This window comes from Musca vetustissima, unplaced genomic scaffold (assembly GCF_032173495.1).
Source record: "Musca vetustissima isolate MV318-11 ecotype Yass unplaced genomic scaffold, APGP_CSIRO_Mvet_v1 utg3339, whole genome shotgun sequence".
Classification (NCBI taxonomy): Eukaryota; Metazoa; Arthropoda; class Insecta; order Diptera; family Muscidae; genus Musca; species Musca vetustissima.
In genome coordinates this window covers 178,156-198,298 of record NW_026876688.1, presented here as the reverse complement: position 1 = coordinate 198,298, position 20,143 = coordinate 178,156, and the positions used below count along the sequence as shown (strand labels likewise).

Sequence of the window (20,143 nt, the reverse complement as noted above, 5' to 3'; positions counted from 1 at the left end):
AATGTCTTTCGATTTGCACGAAATTTGGCATAGCGTACTGAAGTAGGCCTAGAATGACGTGCGTAAAGTTTCGTGAACATCGGTTCAGATTTAGATATAGCTTCCATATATTTTTCCGTCCGATTTAAGGTAAATGGTGTGCCAAAGTCCCTAAATATCTTTCGATTTGCACAAAATTTGGCATAGCGTACTGAAGTAGGCCTAGAATGACTTGCGCAAAGTTTCGTGAACATCGGTTTAGATATAGCTCCTATAAATATTCGTTCGATTTAATGTAAATGGTGCACCAAAGTCCCTAAATATCTTTCGATTTGCACGGTTCGATTTAATTCAGCGTACTGAATTAGGCCTGGAATGATGTGTGCTAAGTTTCGTGAAAATCGGTTCAGATTTAGATATAGCTCCTATATATATATATATATATATATATATTCGTCCGATTTCAGGTAAATGGTGCGCCAAAGTCCCTAAATGTCTTTCGATTTGCACGAAATTTGGCATAGCGTTCGGTTCAGATTTAGATATAGCTCCCATATATATTTTCGTCCGATTTTATGTAAATAGTGCACTAAAGTCCCTATATATCTCGCGATGTGCACGAAATTTGGCATAGTGTAATGAATTAGGCCTAGAATGACGTTTGCTAAGTTTCGTGAAAATGGGTTCAGATTTAGATATAGATTCCATATATATCTTCGTCCGATTTAAGGTAAATGGTGCGCCAAAGTCCCTAAATATCTTTCGATTTGCACAAAATTTGGCATAGTGTACTGAAGTAGGCCTTGAATGACGTGCGTAAAGTTTCGTGAACATCGGTTTAGATTTAGATATAGCTCCTATATATATTCGTTCGATTTAATGTAAATAGTGCACCAAAGTCCCTAAATATCTTTCGATTTGCACGGTTCGATTTAATTCAGCGTACTGAATTAAGCCTAGAATGATGTGTGCTAAGTTTCGCGAAAATCAGTTCAGTTTTAGATATAGCTCCCATATATATTTTCGTCCGATATAATGTAAATGGTGCACCAACGAATAGCGTATACCAATTTTGATATAAATCGGTTTGTTCCATGGTACGTAGACGACTCCAAATCTGCCCGAATGAAATTAAATTTATCATAGGTTGCGGAAAGACATGAGGGAACATTGACATATAATTGTAAGGATACATATGTACAATATAGCCAAGTGGTGAAGGGTATCACATAGTCGGCCCAGTCTGACTTTATTACTTTCCTTACTGGTTTTAGGATGAATTTCTTTAAGAATAGTTTTCAAATCTTATTTTTTAAGAGTCGATTTTTTAAAAAAAAATTTTTAAGTCTTATTTTTAGGCGGTGATTTTTTAAAGAATATTTTTCAAGACCTATTTTTGGGCCTGGATATTTCAACTAATATTTTTCCATAGAAAAAATCGATTGGCCTCAGCGACCCCCCTTAATATATGTACATAAATAATATCTGAACAGTTATTTCAACTTATTTAATATTAAATATTAAAACAAATCAAAAAAATAATTTCCCGGTAAATACAAATAATTCTAGTACGCCTACAAGTTTATTTTTTTGTAAAAACAAAGTACTTCGGGTTAATAAACTATTGGCGGCGGCAGCTGATGAATTTTTAATTTACAAACAAAAATAAAATAAAAATCTCGTGAATAATATCCAACTAACGACGACTGAACAACAATCACAAATGTCTACTTTATTCCTATCACACCAGAATGCGTTCATCGGATATTGTTGTCTGACAAGAAATTAGAAGAATATCTATTTGAATATTTTAGCTTGAGGAGACTGAAATGAAAATGAAAACAAAAACTGGTTTGCCACACAAATGAAACATACCGACACACACACTCTCGCTCAAATTCTCAAACTCATAATATTTATTCCTTGTGGAATTATTAAATCATTTCTAACCCGATCACCTATCATGGCCTAGACCCATTTACGAACCAGACGATTATGATACCACGAAACATAAATGCAAGTAAAAGTAGGAATCAGTAGCAAGGTGAAGGGTGGTGTTATTCCGTCAATCAATCATAACAAAAGGCAAATCAAAAATAATAAAAAAAAATTAAAACAAGAATGCCGCCACACATTTGAAATCTTAAAATAGTTTTGCGGTTTTTTGATCTGACTGACTGATTGAACGAACGAACGAATATCAGCTAACAACATCGCAACAGAGACCAATAAAAACTAACATTCTCGGGGAGTAATGAGACTGGGACAAATATAGAGTGAGCAAGTCAACATGTTTGGAGAGACTGTGAGAGAAAGAGAGGGAGTCAATGAGAGCACAAACATACCACAGTGTTACTACTACTTTATTACTTTTATAGAAAAAATGCTCGCCTTATAGAAGCCTTCCTTCTAAATCCCCGCCTTATAGGAACCTTGAAAAAAAAAACATTTTTAAAAAAACACGCCTTTGTTAGTCTTGAAAATATTCTTAAAAAAATCCACGCCTTTCAAATATTCTTTAAAAAAACGTGCCTTTGTTAGGGCCTTAAAAATATTCTTTAAAACATCCAAATCTTGTTTAGGGCCTTAAAGATCTACGCCTCAAATAGACCTTAACAAATATTCTTTAAAATTAAAAAAAATATATACATTAAAAAAGTCCACAACTTTGTTAGGGCCTTAAAAAACTTCCACTAACTTTGTGTTATTCTATATTCTGATCTTGGGCAATATTTGCACTCTCTTGACCTCCACCGTGGGTTGTGTTGTTATGTTCGGATTTCAATTGTGGATTTTGTAATTTTTCACACAAAACTCAGTGTCCATTTGACCCGCTAAATATTGACCGATTTTTAAATTAAAAAAATATACATTAAAAATATTCTTTAAAAATCCACACCTATAAATAGGCATTTAAAAATATTATACGTATTAAAATTGCGGCCTAAATATATACCCAGTTATAATGTTTACAAGTTATAATGGACAGACGGACGGACGGATACACACTTTGGGTATATTCTACAAAGTCACCTAACAGACTTAGTCGAGATATGACATGAAATTGAACTTTGGTATACTTAAAGGTGGGTCTAGGAATAATATATATGGCGTTACAAACTCTTGGGGCTGCACAAAGCACAAATTAATACCCACTTACAACATAAATTTCGTGTAGGGTATAAATATTCTTTAAAAATCCACACCTATAAATAGGCCTTTAAAAATATTATAAATATATTTTAAAAATTCAAACCTAAATATATACCTCAAAAATATTCTTAAACCAGCTAAGCCAAATTTCGTGCAACTCGAAAGACTGGGACTTTGTGATACCCTTCACCACTTTGGGTATATTCTACAAAGTCACTTAAAAGACTTTTCGAAAAAACATTGACATGAAATTGAACTTTGGTGCACCATTTACCTTAAATCGGACGAAAATATATATGTGAGCTATATCTAAATCGGAACCGATTTTCACAAAGCTTACCACACATTATTATAGACTCCATTTAGCAAGCTATGCCAAATTTCGTACAAATCGAAAGATATTTAGAGACTTTGGCGCACCATTTACCTTAAATCGGACGAAAATATATATGTGAGCTATATCTAAATCGGAACCGATTTTCACGACACTTAGCACAAATTATTATAGACTCCACTTAGCAAGCTATGACAAATTTCATGCAAATCGAAAGATATTTAGGGACTTTGGCACACCATTTACCTTAAATCGGACGAAAATATATATGGGAACTATATCTAAATCGGAACCGATTTTCACGAATTTAGCACAAATTATTGTAGACATTTAGCAAGCTATGACAAATTTCGTACAAATCGAAATATATTTAGGGACTTTGGCGCACCACTTACCTTAAATCGGACGAAAATATATATGGGAGCTATATCTAAATCTAAACCGTGAACATCGAAACTTAGCACACATTATTATAGACTCCATTTAGCAAGCTATGCCAAATTTCGTGCAAATCGAAAGATATTTAGGGACTTTGGCGCACCATTTACCTTAAATCGGACGAAAATATATATGGGAGCTATATCTAAATCTGAACCGATTTTTCCCAATTTCAATAGGGTTCGTCCTTGGGCCAAATAAATGAGCTGTGCCAAATTTTCATCCAAATCGGATGATAAATGCGACCCGTACTTTGTTTACAATTTAACATCAACATACGGACGGGCAGACAGACGGACATGCATAAATCGACTCAGAAATTGATTCTATGCATATTCTCAAAAGGAACCATGGGTCTACCTCGTTTCCTTTTGCCTGTTACAAACATATGCACAAAGACATAATACCCTGTACCACAGTGTGGTGAAGGGTATAAAAACTCCACGCTTAAAAATAGGCCTTAAATTATTTGTTAAATAACTTCACGCTTAAAAAGAGACCTTCAAATATTCGTCTAAAATCCATGCCTTTGTTAGAACATAAAAAAACATTCTTCAAAAAAATCCAATAGTCCTCGATCTCGTTTACTTCCAAACACTGTGCAGCAATCTGTGCAGTATCGATAAGCTTAAGGTACTTAACTACGATTGACACTCTCTGTAGTTGTTTATGTTCGTAGCCGTAATTGTGGAGAGCGAAAGATAAAGAGTGGGAGAGTATAAAGTGTTATGTTGCTCGTTTAAAATAACCGTTAACACTAAGTTAAACGATCAGTAGTTTGCGAAAGGTCTACGAGGTTAGACCTTTGCAACGGTTTTATTTTTTGTTTGTTTGTTAAACGGAAACCACTAACGAAGAAACAAGTTTTCAAAAAAAAAAATAATAATAAAAATAAAAATAAAAAAATAAACATCCGAAATAAAAACGACAACATAAAAAAGCAATAACAACAACAAAATTTAAAAACAACTCGGGAAAGTGAAAAAAGAAAAGAAAATTGTTTAACGACATTGTTTAAACACACTTGAAGTTGTTGTTAGTGGTAAAATTTATAAAAAAAAAAAAAACAAAAAACATGGACCACGATCACGATCATGACCATCCTGCCGAAACAGCTTCCGATGAACATGATCTGTTGGTTGCCAAATGTTTGGCCATGGCCTCTCTCTTCTGCGCCACAGTCATATTCGGCTGCATTCCATTCTTATTGAACTATTGGCTGAAGTGGACCGAAAAGAAACCCGAATCCCGTTCGGCTCGTGTCGTCCAATATCTGTTGTATTTTGGTGGTGGTGTACTGCTGGCCACAACATTCGTCCACCTGCTGCCCGAAGTGCAGGAGGTGGTGGAACATCTTCAGAGCTGTGGACAAATGGGCGAGACAAATTTCGGTGTGGCCGAAGTTTTAATGTGTGCAGGTTTCTTCTTAATGTACCTCATCGAAGAGTGTGTCCACATGTATCTGCATCGTCACAAGACTTCGCACAAGCCCCACAATGCCGACGAAGATGATTGTGTGGTGGCGGCGTTCGAGAGGGGTCACAGTGTTCGCAACAGTGTTCTGGTTAAGGGAGGACGCAAGAAGAATCATGATTATGTCGCGGAGGACAATGTGGCGGGCACCATTAAAAGTGTTGAGGTCATGGCCGCCAACGGCAATGGAAGTTATGAAAATCCCAGCTATCTGCAGTCGACGCTAAATGTGAATCACCTCATCGGCGAATCGGGTTGTGAAAAACACAGCGACCTGCAATTGGAACCGACCAAGTCACCCTGCCCCACACCCAAACACCATCATGACAATCATGCCAACGATCATCAGCATCACGACCACGGTGGCCACGGCCATTCACATTTGCCTCTCGACTCTGGAAATGGTGATGAAAATGTGGTCAGCTCTTCGCTGCGCGGTTTGGGTATTGTCTTGGCCCTCTCTCTGCACGAAGTCTTTGAAGGATTGGCCATTGGTCTCGAAGATAGCACGTCGTCGGTTTGGTTTCTCTTTGCCGCTGTCTCAGCCCACAAATTGGTATTGGCTTTCTGTGTGGGCGTGGAACTAATTGTGGCACGTACCAAACCCATTCTGGCTGCGATCTATACCATCACCTTTGCCATTGTCAGTCCAATTGGTGTGGCCATCGGTCTGGCCATAAGTCATGATTCTTCGTCGTCAGAGGATAGCTTACCCTCAGCGATACTACAGGGCATTGCCTGTGGTACTCTGCTGTATGTGGTCTTCTTTGAAATTCTTTCTAAAAATCATGCCGGATTGGGTGCATTTTTAGCCATGCTGATAGGATTTTGCCTAATGTTTGGTCTACAAAATATAGGTAAGTAGTACAAGGCATTCACACACACATACAATTATATACAGCCATATAATATTGAAAAATGATTTATGGATTGATTGATAACAGCCAATTACCTAAGACGACGTGGATTGGTCAGTTATTGAAAATACGAACAATACAGGGTTTGGAAAAATTGTGATTAATGGGGCAAGACCATATTTTAATTGAAATAAATTGCAGTAGATTTAGATATTAGATATAAGAACAAATTTTCAGGGCTATTTTAAGGCGTGAATTTAAAAAAAATATATTTTTTTCAAGGCCTTATCAATGCTTGGATTTTTTAAAGAATATTTTTTATTTCGGAGTTTTGTCTATAATGAAATCGCAATCACTGAAGTCGAACTTTTATATAAAAAATCTTAGACCCCCAGATCGAAAAAATCGTATATCCTCAGATAAGAGTTTTTTTTCTATAAAAAAAATCGGAAATCCTCATGTCGGTTCTTTCTATAGGCAAAAATTTAGCAGACCTTCAGCTCGGAAAATTGTAGACCCTCAGGTCGGAGTTTTTTCTATAAAAAAAAATCCTAGACCTCAGGTCGAAGTTTTTTCTATAGAAAACCAGTAAGGAAAGAAGTAAAGTCGGGCGGGGCCGACTATATGATACCCTTCACCACTTTGAGTATATTCAAAATATGAATCCCAACAGACGTCGCATTTTTAAAGGACCAGTAAACTGAAATTGGATCCATAAACATGTCATTCTGCAGCCGATACTAAATTTTTCATTTGATCAGATATAGAAGTTATATCTAAATCTGAACCGATTTCAGGAAACTTAATACACAACATTCTAGACCTAATTCATTACGCTGGGCCAAATTTCGTGCAAACCGAAAGACATTGAGGAACTGTGGTACACCGTTTGCCTTAAATCGGACGAAAATATATATATGGGAGCTATATTTAAATCTGAACCGATTTTCAGGAAACTTAACACACATCATTCTAGAGCTAATTCATTACGCCGTGCCAAATTTCATGCAAATCGAAAGATATTAAGGGACTTTGGTGCAAAATTAACATTAAATCGGACAAAAATATATATGTGAGCTATATATAAATCTGAACCGATTTTCACGAAACTTAGCACACCTCATTCTAGGCCTATATCATTACGTTATGCCAAATTTCGTGCACATCATAAGATATATAGGGACTTTAGTGCAACATTTACATAAAATCGGACAAAAATGTATATGGGAGCTATATCTAAAACAGAACCGATTTTCACGAAACTTAGCACACATCGATCTATGCTTAATTCAGTATGAAGAGCCAAATTCCGTGCAAATCGAAAGATATATAGGGACTTTAGTGCACCATTTACATAAAATCGGGCGAAGATATATATGGAAGCTATATCTAAATCTGAACCGATTTTTACGAAATTTAGCACACATCATTCTAGGCTTAATTCAGTAGGATGTGCCAAATTTCGTGCAAATCGAAAGATATATTGGGACTTTTGTGCAATATTGACATCGGACGAAATCGGACGAAAATATATATGGGAGCTATATCTAAATCTGAACCGATTTTTCCCAATTTCTAGAGATTTCGTCCTTGGGCCAAATAAATGAGCTGTGCCAATGTGCGACCTGTACTTTGTTTACAATTCAACATGGACAGACAGACAGACGGATGGACGGACATGCATAAATTGATTCAAAAAGTGAGTCTATGCATATTCTCAAAAGGAACTATGGGTCTATCTCGTTACCTTTCGCCTGTTACAAACATATGCACAAAGACATAATACCCTGTACCACAGTGTGGTGAAGGGTATAAATAGAGATCTGAGGGTCTATATTTATGCCCTTTACCACACTGAAAAAAAATATATTTTTTTAAATCCACGCCTTGAGTAATCATAAAAAAAATATTTTTAAAAAATCAACGCCTCTTGTAGGAATTGAGAAAATGCTTAAACAAATCGGCTCTCCGCAGATTTTAGTTTTTTTTATTATTTTCTTCTATAGAACAAATTCACAGACCTCTGGTTTTTGGTTTGTTCATAGTCCATAAAATTATGCGAAATAACCTCCAATACTTAACGAGTTATCGCAATGCAGAATTGTTATCTTCACGTTTGCATATCTCAAGATTTATAGTACCAACCGAGATATCAGTTGGAAAAAATATTTTGTTTTTTTTTTCGAAACCCTTCAAGTGTACAAACAATTTAATCGACGGCACTGAGAAAAACATCACACGGCGTCGATTGAGGAAAGGCAAACAACAAAAAATATATATAACACGAAAAGTTAAAGAGTTATTGTAGCGACTCCATTTTGAATTAACGTCCATCATTAACGATCGAGTGGGTGCATACCTCTTCGAGGTGTTGTTAGGGTTTCGTAAGAAAACAACAACCAAAAAAAACAAAAACGAAATTATTCTTATCTCCTGTAGTGGGTTGTGTTCTACAAATGATTTCGATAATTTTTTATATAAAAAAAAAAACACTTCGGAGGTTCATTAAGGTGGCAACAACAATAAAAAAATAATAATTCTTTTATTGTTTTTGTATTTTTTGTTAGTGTTTTTCTTTTTGGACAATTAGTAATCCATAACACACGTTGAGGTTGGTTCGGGTTTTGTTTTTTTGTCTGCTATTTGAATATTAACTAGGTATAACAACGGAAATCTTTGAGACGCGCGCCGCACAATAAGGCACACGACAGAACCTAAAATGAGTGATTCAAATTAAGACTGGTTGGTGCTATGACCATAAATAGGAAACTGTGTTCAATACGGAAGTCACTTCAGATTGGAAGACGCTAAGCTTTTGGTTAAAGATTCACACGAACTGAACGTCATCCACTCAGTATTATAAATTAACAAGCCCTAAGGGTTTATTTTTTAGTTACACGGAAGGTAAGAGAACATAATTGGAAATATTAAAGTCTGACAGGGAAGAACCTCCACCCTATGTGATGGGAACTTTCTATATTTTAAATTAAATATATATGTTTAATTTTACCTAATTTCAGATTCATATTTCAAATCTTATCGGTCAGTTTATTGTCAATGACTAGTTGATTTTCGATCTTTTTTTGTTCTGCAGTCGAAACGAAAAACGGCAGACGTCAATTGACATAAAGGAACCCGATTAAATCTGATTAAATTTTGGTAATATATTTTTAGAAAGTATCACGAAAAAAGTTTACGATTTATATCAACTAAACCCCACCACTACCTAATGAAATTATGTTATCGGCCTTAGGTGTCCGGACAATTATCTCTAACAATAAATATTGTGTTTTTATCCCTGGGAGAGTTATTTGAAATGTCAGTTGTTTGACGTCGTTGTTGTTGTTGTAGTGCAACGACTTTTTTCATTCAAATATTATTTGAATTTATGAATACAAGATAGAGCGTCCACAGCAGCAGATAAATGATGATATAATTCATGTGCATTCACTTAAAACTTGTGAATTTTTTTAAATATGGCGTGAATTAAAAAAAAAAATTAAGACCAACCCAAAAGCGTGTATTCCATAAGAAAAAATTGTAGACCATAGATCCGAGTTTTTTTCTATAGAAAACCAGTAAGAAAAGTAGTAAAGTCGGACTGGGCCGACTATATAATATCCTTTTCCACTTTGGGTATGTTCTACATATGTATCCTACATAACAGACGCCTTGGCCTTTTCGAAGGAACATTGAAATGATATTGAACGAACCTCAATCTAAATCTAACCCGATTTTCTCGAAACTTAACACACGAGCTATTGTAGGGACAGATTTCCATTTCAAAGGCACGAAATTTCCCATGAACATGCAGAACAACAACAACATCAAGTGTAAATCCAAATACAGAGAAAATTTCTGTGAATACACCTGTCATGAGAGAACAAATATATAAAAGAGGTTGTTAGAAATACTTCAAGGTACAAAACATTCAATTAGCGTAACTTCAATACATTGTACAAAATTGTGTACCGGTCGGCCAAACTTTGGGTCTTTAGTGCACAATTTACATTAAATCGGACAAAAATATATATGGGAGCTAAATCTAAATATATACCGATTTTCACGAAACTTAGCATACAACATTCTGGACCTATGTTAGTAACCTATGGCAAATTTCGTGCAAATCGACAGATATGTAAGGACTTTGGTGCCCCAATTACCTTAAATCGGACGAAAATATATATGAGAGCTATATTTAAATCTGACCCGATTTTCTCAAAACTTGGCACACATCATTCTGGACCTAATTCAGTACTCTATGCCAAATTTCGTACAAATCGAAAGATATATAGGGACTTTGGTGCACCATTTACATAAAATCGGACAAAGCTATATATGGGAGCTATATCTAAATCTGAACCGAATTTCCCGAAACTTAGCACATATCATTCTGGGCCTAATTCAGTACCCTCTGGCAAATTTCGTGCAAATCGAAAGATATGAAGGGACATTGGTGCTCCGTTTACCTTAAATCGGACGAAACTATATACGAGAGCTCTATCTAAATCTGACCCGATTTTCTCGAAACTTGACACACATCATTCTAGCCTCAATTCAGTACGCTATGCAAAATTTCGCGCGAGTCGAAAGATATATAGGGACTTTGGTGCACCATTTACATAAAATCGGACAAAGCTATATCTAAAATCTGAACCGAATTTTCCGAAACTTAGCACATATCATTCTGGGCCTAATTCAGTATCCTATGCCAAATTTCGTGCAAATCGAAAGATATGTAGGGACTTTGGTGCCCCGTATACGTGAGCTATATCTAAATCTGATTCGATTTCCTTTAATTTCAATAGGGTTCGTGCTTGGGCCAAATAAGTGAGCTGTACCAAATTTCAACCAAATCGGATCATAAATGCGACCTGTACTTTGTTTACAATTTAACATCTACAGACGGGCGGACGGACGGACATGCATAAATCGACTTAGAAAGTGATTCTATAAATATTCTCATAAGGAACCGTGTGTATATCTCGTTTCCTTTTGCCTGTTACAAACATATGCACAAAGACATAATACCCTGTACCACAGTGTGGTGAAGGGTATAGAAAAAAATTCGTAGACCCTCAAGTCGGATTTTTTCTATAGAAAAAAAATTCGTAGACCCTCAGGTCGTTTTTTTTTCTATAGAAAAAAATTCATAGACCCTCAGGTCGGTTTTTTTTCTATAGCAAAAAAATCTTAGAACATTAAGTCAAAGTTTCTTCTATAGAAACAAATTTTAGACCCCTATCTGGGTGCTTTTTCTATAGAAAAATATTCGTAGAGTCTCAGTCAGAGTTTTTTCTATAAAAAATCGTAGGCCTTCAGGTCGGAGGTTTTTCTATACAAAATTGGTAGAATCTCAGTTCTGAGGTTTTTATCCCTTTGAATAACAAAAATGTCCAAAATTTTATCTTCGGTAAAATTGGCGGCAAACTATAAATAATCAAAGCTTTCCATTTGATGAAATATCATAATTTAAAATATTATTAAATTAAAATAGACAATAATCTATTTATGTCACATGTCAAACTGGTGGTGGCCCGATTTCAAAGACATTATTTAAAATACCGACCCAGCCAACACCTACAATTTTATTCGATAATTTTTCACATTTAATTTAAAGCCTTCATTTCAAATTTGCAGCAATGTGAATGATGTTTGAATATAATTCCTTCACCTGATATGTTTCCTAACAATCTTGACAACTGACATTTTTTATGAAACGAAAAAAAAATCCCCAGATAACATCTGTAGTACTGTGTACGTACTTCTCGACAAGTAGTATTTACCTAACGAATTTTTGTCTCACTGTCTGTCTGTTCGTCTGTATCCACAGAATTTTTGCGCTAAATTAAGTTGCCAAAGGAGATAACAACAATGTTTTAATGTAATAACAACAATAAAAAATAATATCGAATGAAATGCACTGCCACTTGGAGATATGACCAATGTGTGGACTAGAGGACGGAAGGGGTATAGACACGTTTTTGATTTACCATACACCTACCTCTCGAAATTTGTTATTATCTATGACGAAATGTGTTGAGTTTTGTTTTCTTTGCATGGAAAATAAACAAGTGCTTGTCATAAATTTTACTTAAATATTGAAACAAAAAATGTATTTAAAAGTTTACTCCTTGGAGTGGCAGGTGACAACAAATATTGAAACAAAAGAAGTACTCGGCTTTAGGAATTATAATTTAGATTAAAAAGTCATTGAACTTCGTATCCCAGAATTTTAATCAATTGCATTTAAGTTATTGAGGTTTCTATTCATTAGCATGCGCACTTTCTCAGTTAAGATTATCTGTTAAAATTCGGATAATGATAGGCAATTGCCCTGATGATTAGTTCCATCAAAAAATAAATAATTTTTTCTATAGAAAAAACTCCGACCTGAGGGTCTACGAATTTGTTTCTATTGAAAAAACCCCGACCTGAGGGTCTACGAATTTTTTTCTATAGAAAAAAACTCCGACCTGAGGGTCTACGAATGTTTTTCTACAGAGAAAAAAACTCCGACCTGAGGGTCTACGAATGTTTTTCTACAGAGAAAAAAACTCCGACCTGAGGGTCTACGAATGTTTTTCTACAGAGAAAAAAACTCCGACCTGAGGGTCTACGAATGTTTTTCTACAGAAAAAAAAACTCCGACCTGAGGGTCTACGAATTTTTTTCTATAGAAAAAAAAACTACGAGCTGAAGGTCTACGAATTTTTTTCTATAGAAAAAAAAACTCCAACTTGAGGGTCTATAGAAAAAAAACTCCGACCTGAGCGTCTACGAATTTTTTTCTATAGAAAAAAAGTACGACCAAAAAATTCACGCCTATTGGTTGGAGATGGAAAAAGATGTTCAAAATTCGACGCCTATTTTTATTTTTCTATTTATTTAATAAATAAATAATTTTCCATTTCTTTCTTATTTTCCAGGAGAAGGTCATGATCATGACCATGACGGATGTCCTGCAATAGATGTAGAAACCACAACGACAAAACTACTAGAGTTGGCCACAGCAACAACAAGCAAATTTACAGCATAGACGACGACTGCCTGTGACTGTTGCAGAACACAAAAATATAGAGATTGGCTAATACCTATTAGCCGACATACGATTAGTTAGTATTTATACATAAATATACGTACATACATATATATATAAAACATGAATAACATGTGATATTTTCTAGTTTTAAGTAATAAAAAAATGAAACAAAAACGATGATTAAGATCGATTGTAAAAAAATACAAAAATTAAAATGAAAAAAAAATAAATAAAAAAATAGAGTAAAAGAAAAACGAGAGAAAAAATAAATAGTATTACTAATTGTAAAATAATGTGCATTTTAAATCGGACTTAAAGCAGAAAATATGACTGATTTCAATACGCGAGGAAAAAAAACATGACGGATGACTTCATAAAGAGGAGGAGGTTACCTATACGAAAAAATCCCCAAAAACATCTTTTGAAATATTCATTTCATCACCTGGATTGTGGTTAGGTGGAGGGGAAACACATACGAAACTTTAGACACCAAAATAACACCCCAGGAAAATTGAAAAAAAAATCCCCAATAAAAGACATAGCAAGCCGAACAGCCATGACTTAATGGTGAATGAGGGGAAGAACATTGTTGGGAGAAAAAAAATTACCATAAAACAATCATTCCATAAAAATTTATATAAACCAGTACGGAAAGGTGTACAGTCGGACTGGGCCGACTATATGATACCCTTCACCACTCTGGGTATTTCTACAAAGTCACTTAACAGACTTTTCGAAAAAAACATTGACATGAAATTGAACTTTGGTGCACCATTTACCTTAAATCGGACGAAAATACATATGCGAGCTATATCTAAATCTGAACCGATTTTCACGAAACTTAGCACACATTATTATAGACTCCATTTAGCAAGCTATGCCAAATTTGTGCAAATCGAAAGATATTTAGGGACTTTGGCGCACCATTTACCTTAAATCGGACGAAAATATATATGGGAGCTATATCTTAATCGGAACCGATTTTTCCCAATTTCAATAGGGTTCGTCCTTGGGCCAAATAAATGAGCTGTGCCAAATTTTCATCCAAATCGGATGATAAATGCGACTAAATCGGATGATAAATGCGACCAGTACTTTGTTTACAATTTAACATCAACAGACGGACGGACGGACATGCATAAATCGACTCAGAAAGTGATTCTATGCATGTTCCCCCAAGAAGCCATGGGTCTATCTCGTTTCCTTTTGCCTGTTACAAACAAAGACAATACCCTGTACCACAGTGTGGTGAAGGGGCTTAACTCTAGTTTAGTAAAAACGATCAGATTTTTCTGAAATTTTTTTCCAGAGGTAGGTATTTTTACCCTAATTATGGGGATATCTTGTTTTCTTGGGGGACGTATCCGATTACCCGGTTATTTGACCCGGAAGTTCGGGTAAAATGGGTATAATTGTAAAGGATACAAAAATACCTTTTCTTTAAAGGTTATAAAAATACCTTCAGGATTGGAGAGGGACTATAATGGACCCAAGCTCGACTTTTATGGAGTTTTACAAAAAATCGGGGACCAATACCCCATCATATCACCACTCAAATTTTAAACTGATACCCATTTTATATAAACCGAATCCGTAGAACCGGGTACCCGTACCCGAACTTCCGGGTCAAATAACCGGGTAATCGGATACGTCCCCCAAGAAAACAAGATATCCCTATAAGTAGAACCGGATATAACCGGGTACCCTTACCCGAACTTCCGGGTCAAATAACCGGGTAATCGGGTACGTCCCCCAAGAAAACAATATATCCCCATAATTTTGAACAACTTTCAGCGGCGATTTTTAGCCGGTTTGAGCAGATGAAATCGTCGGCGACCAGCTCACTTGAATCGGCGCCCCGCCGATTCACAGTCGGCTCGCTTCCACCTCTGTTCAGGAGGTATAATTATATTGGGGATAGATGCCTAAATGCTGGCCGATATATTTCATTATCGTCAGGTTCGAGTTTTTTTTATCACGATTTCCTTAGAAAGCAGAATGATTACAACCGATGGCTAAATCATAATAGAATTCCATAATTTGTAGGGTAAAACTGACTATTTCGAGTAACGACTATACTATGGTAGAATACGCCTATATGGGGACACGGAATAAATCAGCTAACTACTTTAATATAAAAAGGGGGTTATATGGGAACTACTCTTAAAAGGGCCCGAATGTTAATAATTTCCGGTATTAAGATTTGTTACCATATGCGACTACAAAATAGCAAATTACAGCGAATTCTATTGAAAAACGCCCTCAAGAACCTTTATGGGAACACGGAACTAATCAGCTAACTATTTTAATATAAGAAGGGGGTTAAATGGGAACTACTGCTAAAAGGGTCCGAATATAAATAATTTTTGATATTAAGATTTGTTTCCATATGCGACTACACCAAATACCAAATTTCAGCGAATTCTGTTGAAAACGCGCTCAAGAACCCCAAAATACCGAAAATTTGGGGGTACCCTTATATGCGGGCTACCTGAAAAAAATTATAATTTTTTGTAGAGAAATTTGGTACCCAATAAGAACCCATTGTGGAAAATTTCGGCGAATTCGGTTTAAAATCGCGCTTAAAACCTCCCCAAAATACCGTAAATGGGGGCTACCAAAATATCGTTATATGAGGGCTACCAGAAAAAGTGGACCGATAATTATAATTTGTAGTGAAGACATTTGGTTCCCAAAAAGAACCCAATGTAACAAATTTCAGCGAATTCAGTTGAAAAGCGCGCCCAAGAAACCCAAAATATCGAAAATTGGGCGGTATCCTTATGTGGGAGCTACCCGAAAAAAATGGCCTTTATTTATAAGTTTTAGTGGAGAAATTTGGTACCCAATAAGAATCCATTGTGCCAAATTTCAGCGAATTCGGTTTAAAAACGCGTCCAAGAACCCCAAAATACCGAAAATTGGGGGTGCCCTTATATGGGAGCTACCCGAAAAAATTACCTTTATTTATAAGTTTTAGTGGAGACATTTGGCATCCAAAAATAATTCAATGTACCAAATTTCAGCGAATTCGGTTGAAAAGCGCGCTCAAGAAACCCAAAATATCGTAAATTGGGCGGTACCCTTATATGGGGGTTATGCCTAAAAGTCGACCCATATAGCCAATTTTGAAATTGACTTTCCTGCAGACAAAAGACGACTCAATGCAAAATTTTGCATTCCTTCAGAAGATAGCGTGATTTAACAGACGGACGGACATGGTTAGATCGTCTTAGAATTTTATCTTCATCAAGAATATATATACCTTATAGGGTGGGAAATGAATATTTCTAGGTGTAACAAACGAAATGACAAAATTAATATACCCTCCATACTATATTGGAGGGTATAAAAATCACGCTCCGAATGACAGCTGGGAAAAAGCTTGAAAAAAATCCGTTCATGAAAAAATGTTTGTTTTTAATCCATCCATCCCCTATTGGATTCCTCCTGATGTTCGTAAACCAAAATCATTGTAGGTTCCTCCCCATCACGCTTGGCCTTGCCGATGCCTTGTTTGATATGTTCCCTAAAAAAATACAATAGCTTCTAACTAAACATACATAATAACACCGGAAAATAAACAACAACATCAAAAAAAAAAAAAACAATTAAATGTTGAAATAAAAATTGTTATAGACAACAACAGTAACATCGATTGGTATTGGGATATCCAATCGAAGCAATGTTCGGATTTCATAGAAGCAGCGATGAGTCAGTCTCAAACACACGCTCCCAAACAACTCACTCAAACCCAACATTCAATCACACTTTTTTGTTTTCAATAATAACAAACACACAAATAAAATATTAATTAATTTATGTCATTTTTTGTTGTTGTTGTTTTTCGTTAGTGCCGATCTAATGAATTGTATTTAAAAGTCTTGGGAAAGTTGTAGTTGTTGTAAACAGAAAAAAATGTAAATATTATTCATTTTTTCAAAACCACAAATCGGTGACATGGGCTGAACCATTTTTTGTTTAACATTTGCATTAAAGTCGTGACACATAGGTTGGGAACATAGGTTGGCTGGCTTTGGGTCTTAACCAAAGTGACTCTCACTCCCTATACAACCACCAACACCAACCATTGAGAAAACAAGTTTTCAATAAACCACAAAGAAAAAAACTTATATACTTGGAATTTGTCTTGGGAATTCTTGTTTTTGAAGCAACAGCAGCAGCAACTTTAGACCGACCGCAGCAACATCAGTTGATCTTGATAATAAGGCGGCTGATGCAGTAACAAAACAAAAAATAAATATTGACTGCATTACTTGTTGCTGATGGCAAGTGAGTGTGCAAGAGTATGTAGCGTTAATATTTCAAAAAAAAAAAACAAGTTTTCAAAGTTTTTTTTTTAAATATTGCATACATAAGTAATAGCTAAGCTGAAGAGATTATACCCTACACGGGTGAGATTGATGGGAGGCTATCTACCATTAGAGGCCAACTGAAGAGAAAAATTAACAGATATTGAAATTTTTTCAAATATTTGTTCTAATCAAATTAAAGGCTGCCATTAGAGTCGTGGATCAAGTCAAACCAATAGACGTGGATTTTTTAAAAATATTTTTCAAGTCAAAACAATTTTCCTAGATTTTTTAAAATAATTTCAAGCTTCAAATATAGCCGTGGATTTAAAAATATTTTTTCAAGCTTAAAAATAGGTTCTTCAAGATTAAAAATAGGAGTGGAATTTTTAAAAATATTTTTCCAACAGCAAATGTAGGCGTGGATTTAAAAAAAATTCAATCGATTTTTTTTTAATATTTTTCAAAAAATTTCAACAAATTTTTAAATTGGTGTGGATTATTAAATATTTTCATTTTTAAATTTTTATAACGTCGACAGTCGCCATACGTTAACATTAAAGTTGCTAGGTATTTCACAAAGCCAAAGGGTAACTCACCAATACAACAATTTGTGAACAGATACAGGGTATTCCGTCAAATACAAAATACGAACATAGCCCAGACCAACACCAATTTGTTCGAAAACTACAAAATATATTTTATAGTTCGTTAATATTAATTCGGAAATTTAATACGATTTTAATAATAAAGTATTATCCTAAAAAATGTATTTATGATCACTTACCTATCTGGTCCACTGTTTACGTCTTTGACACAATAATTTAATAGCAAGCTCTCCGATATTACAGTTGTTTGTGCTGATTTTCGAATCAGGTGAAGATATACCATTGGTCTTGAGAATGTATGTACAATTTTATGTTTGCTGACCGGTGGAGGATACATTTTACTTCTATTGTTAATGCAGCATCCCCACGCTTTTTAGTCAATGGGCACAGGTGACAGTTGTTGGCCAAGATTCGGGTCGTTTGTAACATAGACCACAGGAACTCCATTTTATGTTTTGGAGACTTCCGATGCTCGGAAATCGAACTGATGATATATCCTTAATTGAATGTAAGTTATTTTTCTTCCAAGTGACTTAAGATTTATAGGATTTTAAAATTAAATAGAAATGGTTGATATGATTGCTTTGCAAGCGGCATTCCCTTGGCACTCCATAGTTTGAAAGCCAAGTCGTTGAAGATTTGTTGTGGACATTTTTATCACTTCACAGTCGGTATTTGGACTAATATTTCGCTCTTTCAAGGTGTCTTAATGGCACGTTTTAAATATCGGATAAAAATTTGCAGTTGTTGATGGACTTCTGGCAGATTTTTGGTGCGGGTGAATAAGCGTGTCAATGTCCTCCTATAATTTTCCATAATTGCTCCTCGACCTTTAAAAAGCATAATTTTAATTAAGGCGATTTTAAAACTTCGGACACAGTGCAGCCTTTAAAACATATTTATGATTCTGTATGGAATTTGACGTTGAAACGTATTCCACATTTTCCACACCGCTTCGAATTCACCAATTCCTTTTTTGCTTACATAGAATATACATATGTATTTCATTTTATAAATATCCAATTATTTTGTTTATATTGAGTTGCTTTGTTTTTTGCATTTTGTTTCAACATCGACCTGAAATAAACCGAAAAAATATATTCATAGATTAATTTCAAGTCAATAACATTACTTATAAATACATTGTATTTTGTATTCTTAAATATAGGCACGTGTTATAGAAGAATTTGAATGCATTCAAATTGTTTTGGGTCACTGAACGTTTAGAAAACAAGATGTTTGCTTTTATAAAACAAAAAATAATTGCATGATACGTCAGGTTATTTTTGTCTATTGCTTAATAATATAAATTTTTCGCACAAGTATCAGGTTCGTAGTCTTCAATGGTTTACTGACTTAGATATGCTAGAAGAAAATCGAAGTACTCAAAATACAATATTATTAGGCAGATTCCAAAGGTGAGAGAAATTATCCCTTGTGAACCTTAAATACCAAAGGTCTTTGATGATGAATATACACTCGAAATCCATTATATATCGACATATCCAAAAGTCCCCAGAAAATATATAACTTCTATTAATTATCGATTACAGGGTCACGTCGCTTATAACGATCAATTTCGCTGGTCCTTTAACGGTCGTTATAACTGATTTGGATTTCTAGTAAAAAATTCCCGTTCAAATATTGGCAGTAAGTCTGGGTTTAAAAGCTGACTTTTTTAAGCAACACTGCTGATACTATCGTTTATATATATATATATATATATATATATATCAATAATAAAAATAAATTATCTTATATAAATAATAATATAATAATAAATTATCTTGATATCCTTGGTTAGGTGTTCTTTTTTCTTTATTTCTGACACCAATGTCTTTTCCGTCCTTGAAAGTCTTTCTAATTTTGTAAAATATTTCCAAAAAGAAGATATATACACATAAATCACTTACATATAAACATAGCTTACAAAAAATATCTTCCTT

General features: G+C 34.8%; 1 protein-coding gene across 1 annotated transcript; it reads left to right on the top strand.

The window, feature by feature from the left end:
* Positions 1 to 4,979: 4,979 nt before the first annotated feature.
* Positions 4,980 to 13,273, top strand: LOC133321276 (protein zntC-like). Its single transcript, XM_061530373.1, has 2 exons — positions 4,980 to 6,234; positions 13,164 to 13,273. Exons 1-2 carry the CDS (start codon positions 4,980 to 4,982, stop codon positions 13,271 to 13,273), a joined length of 1,365 nt encoding a protein of 454 aa, XP_061386357.1.
* The last annotated feature ends 6,870 nt before the right edge of the window (positions 13,274 to 20,143 follow it).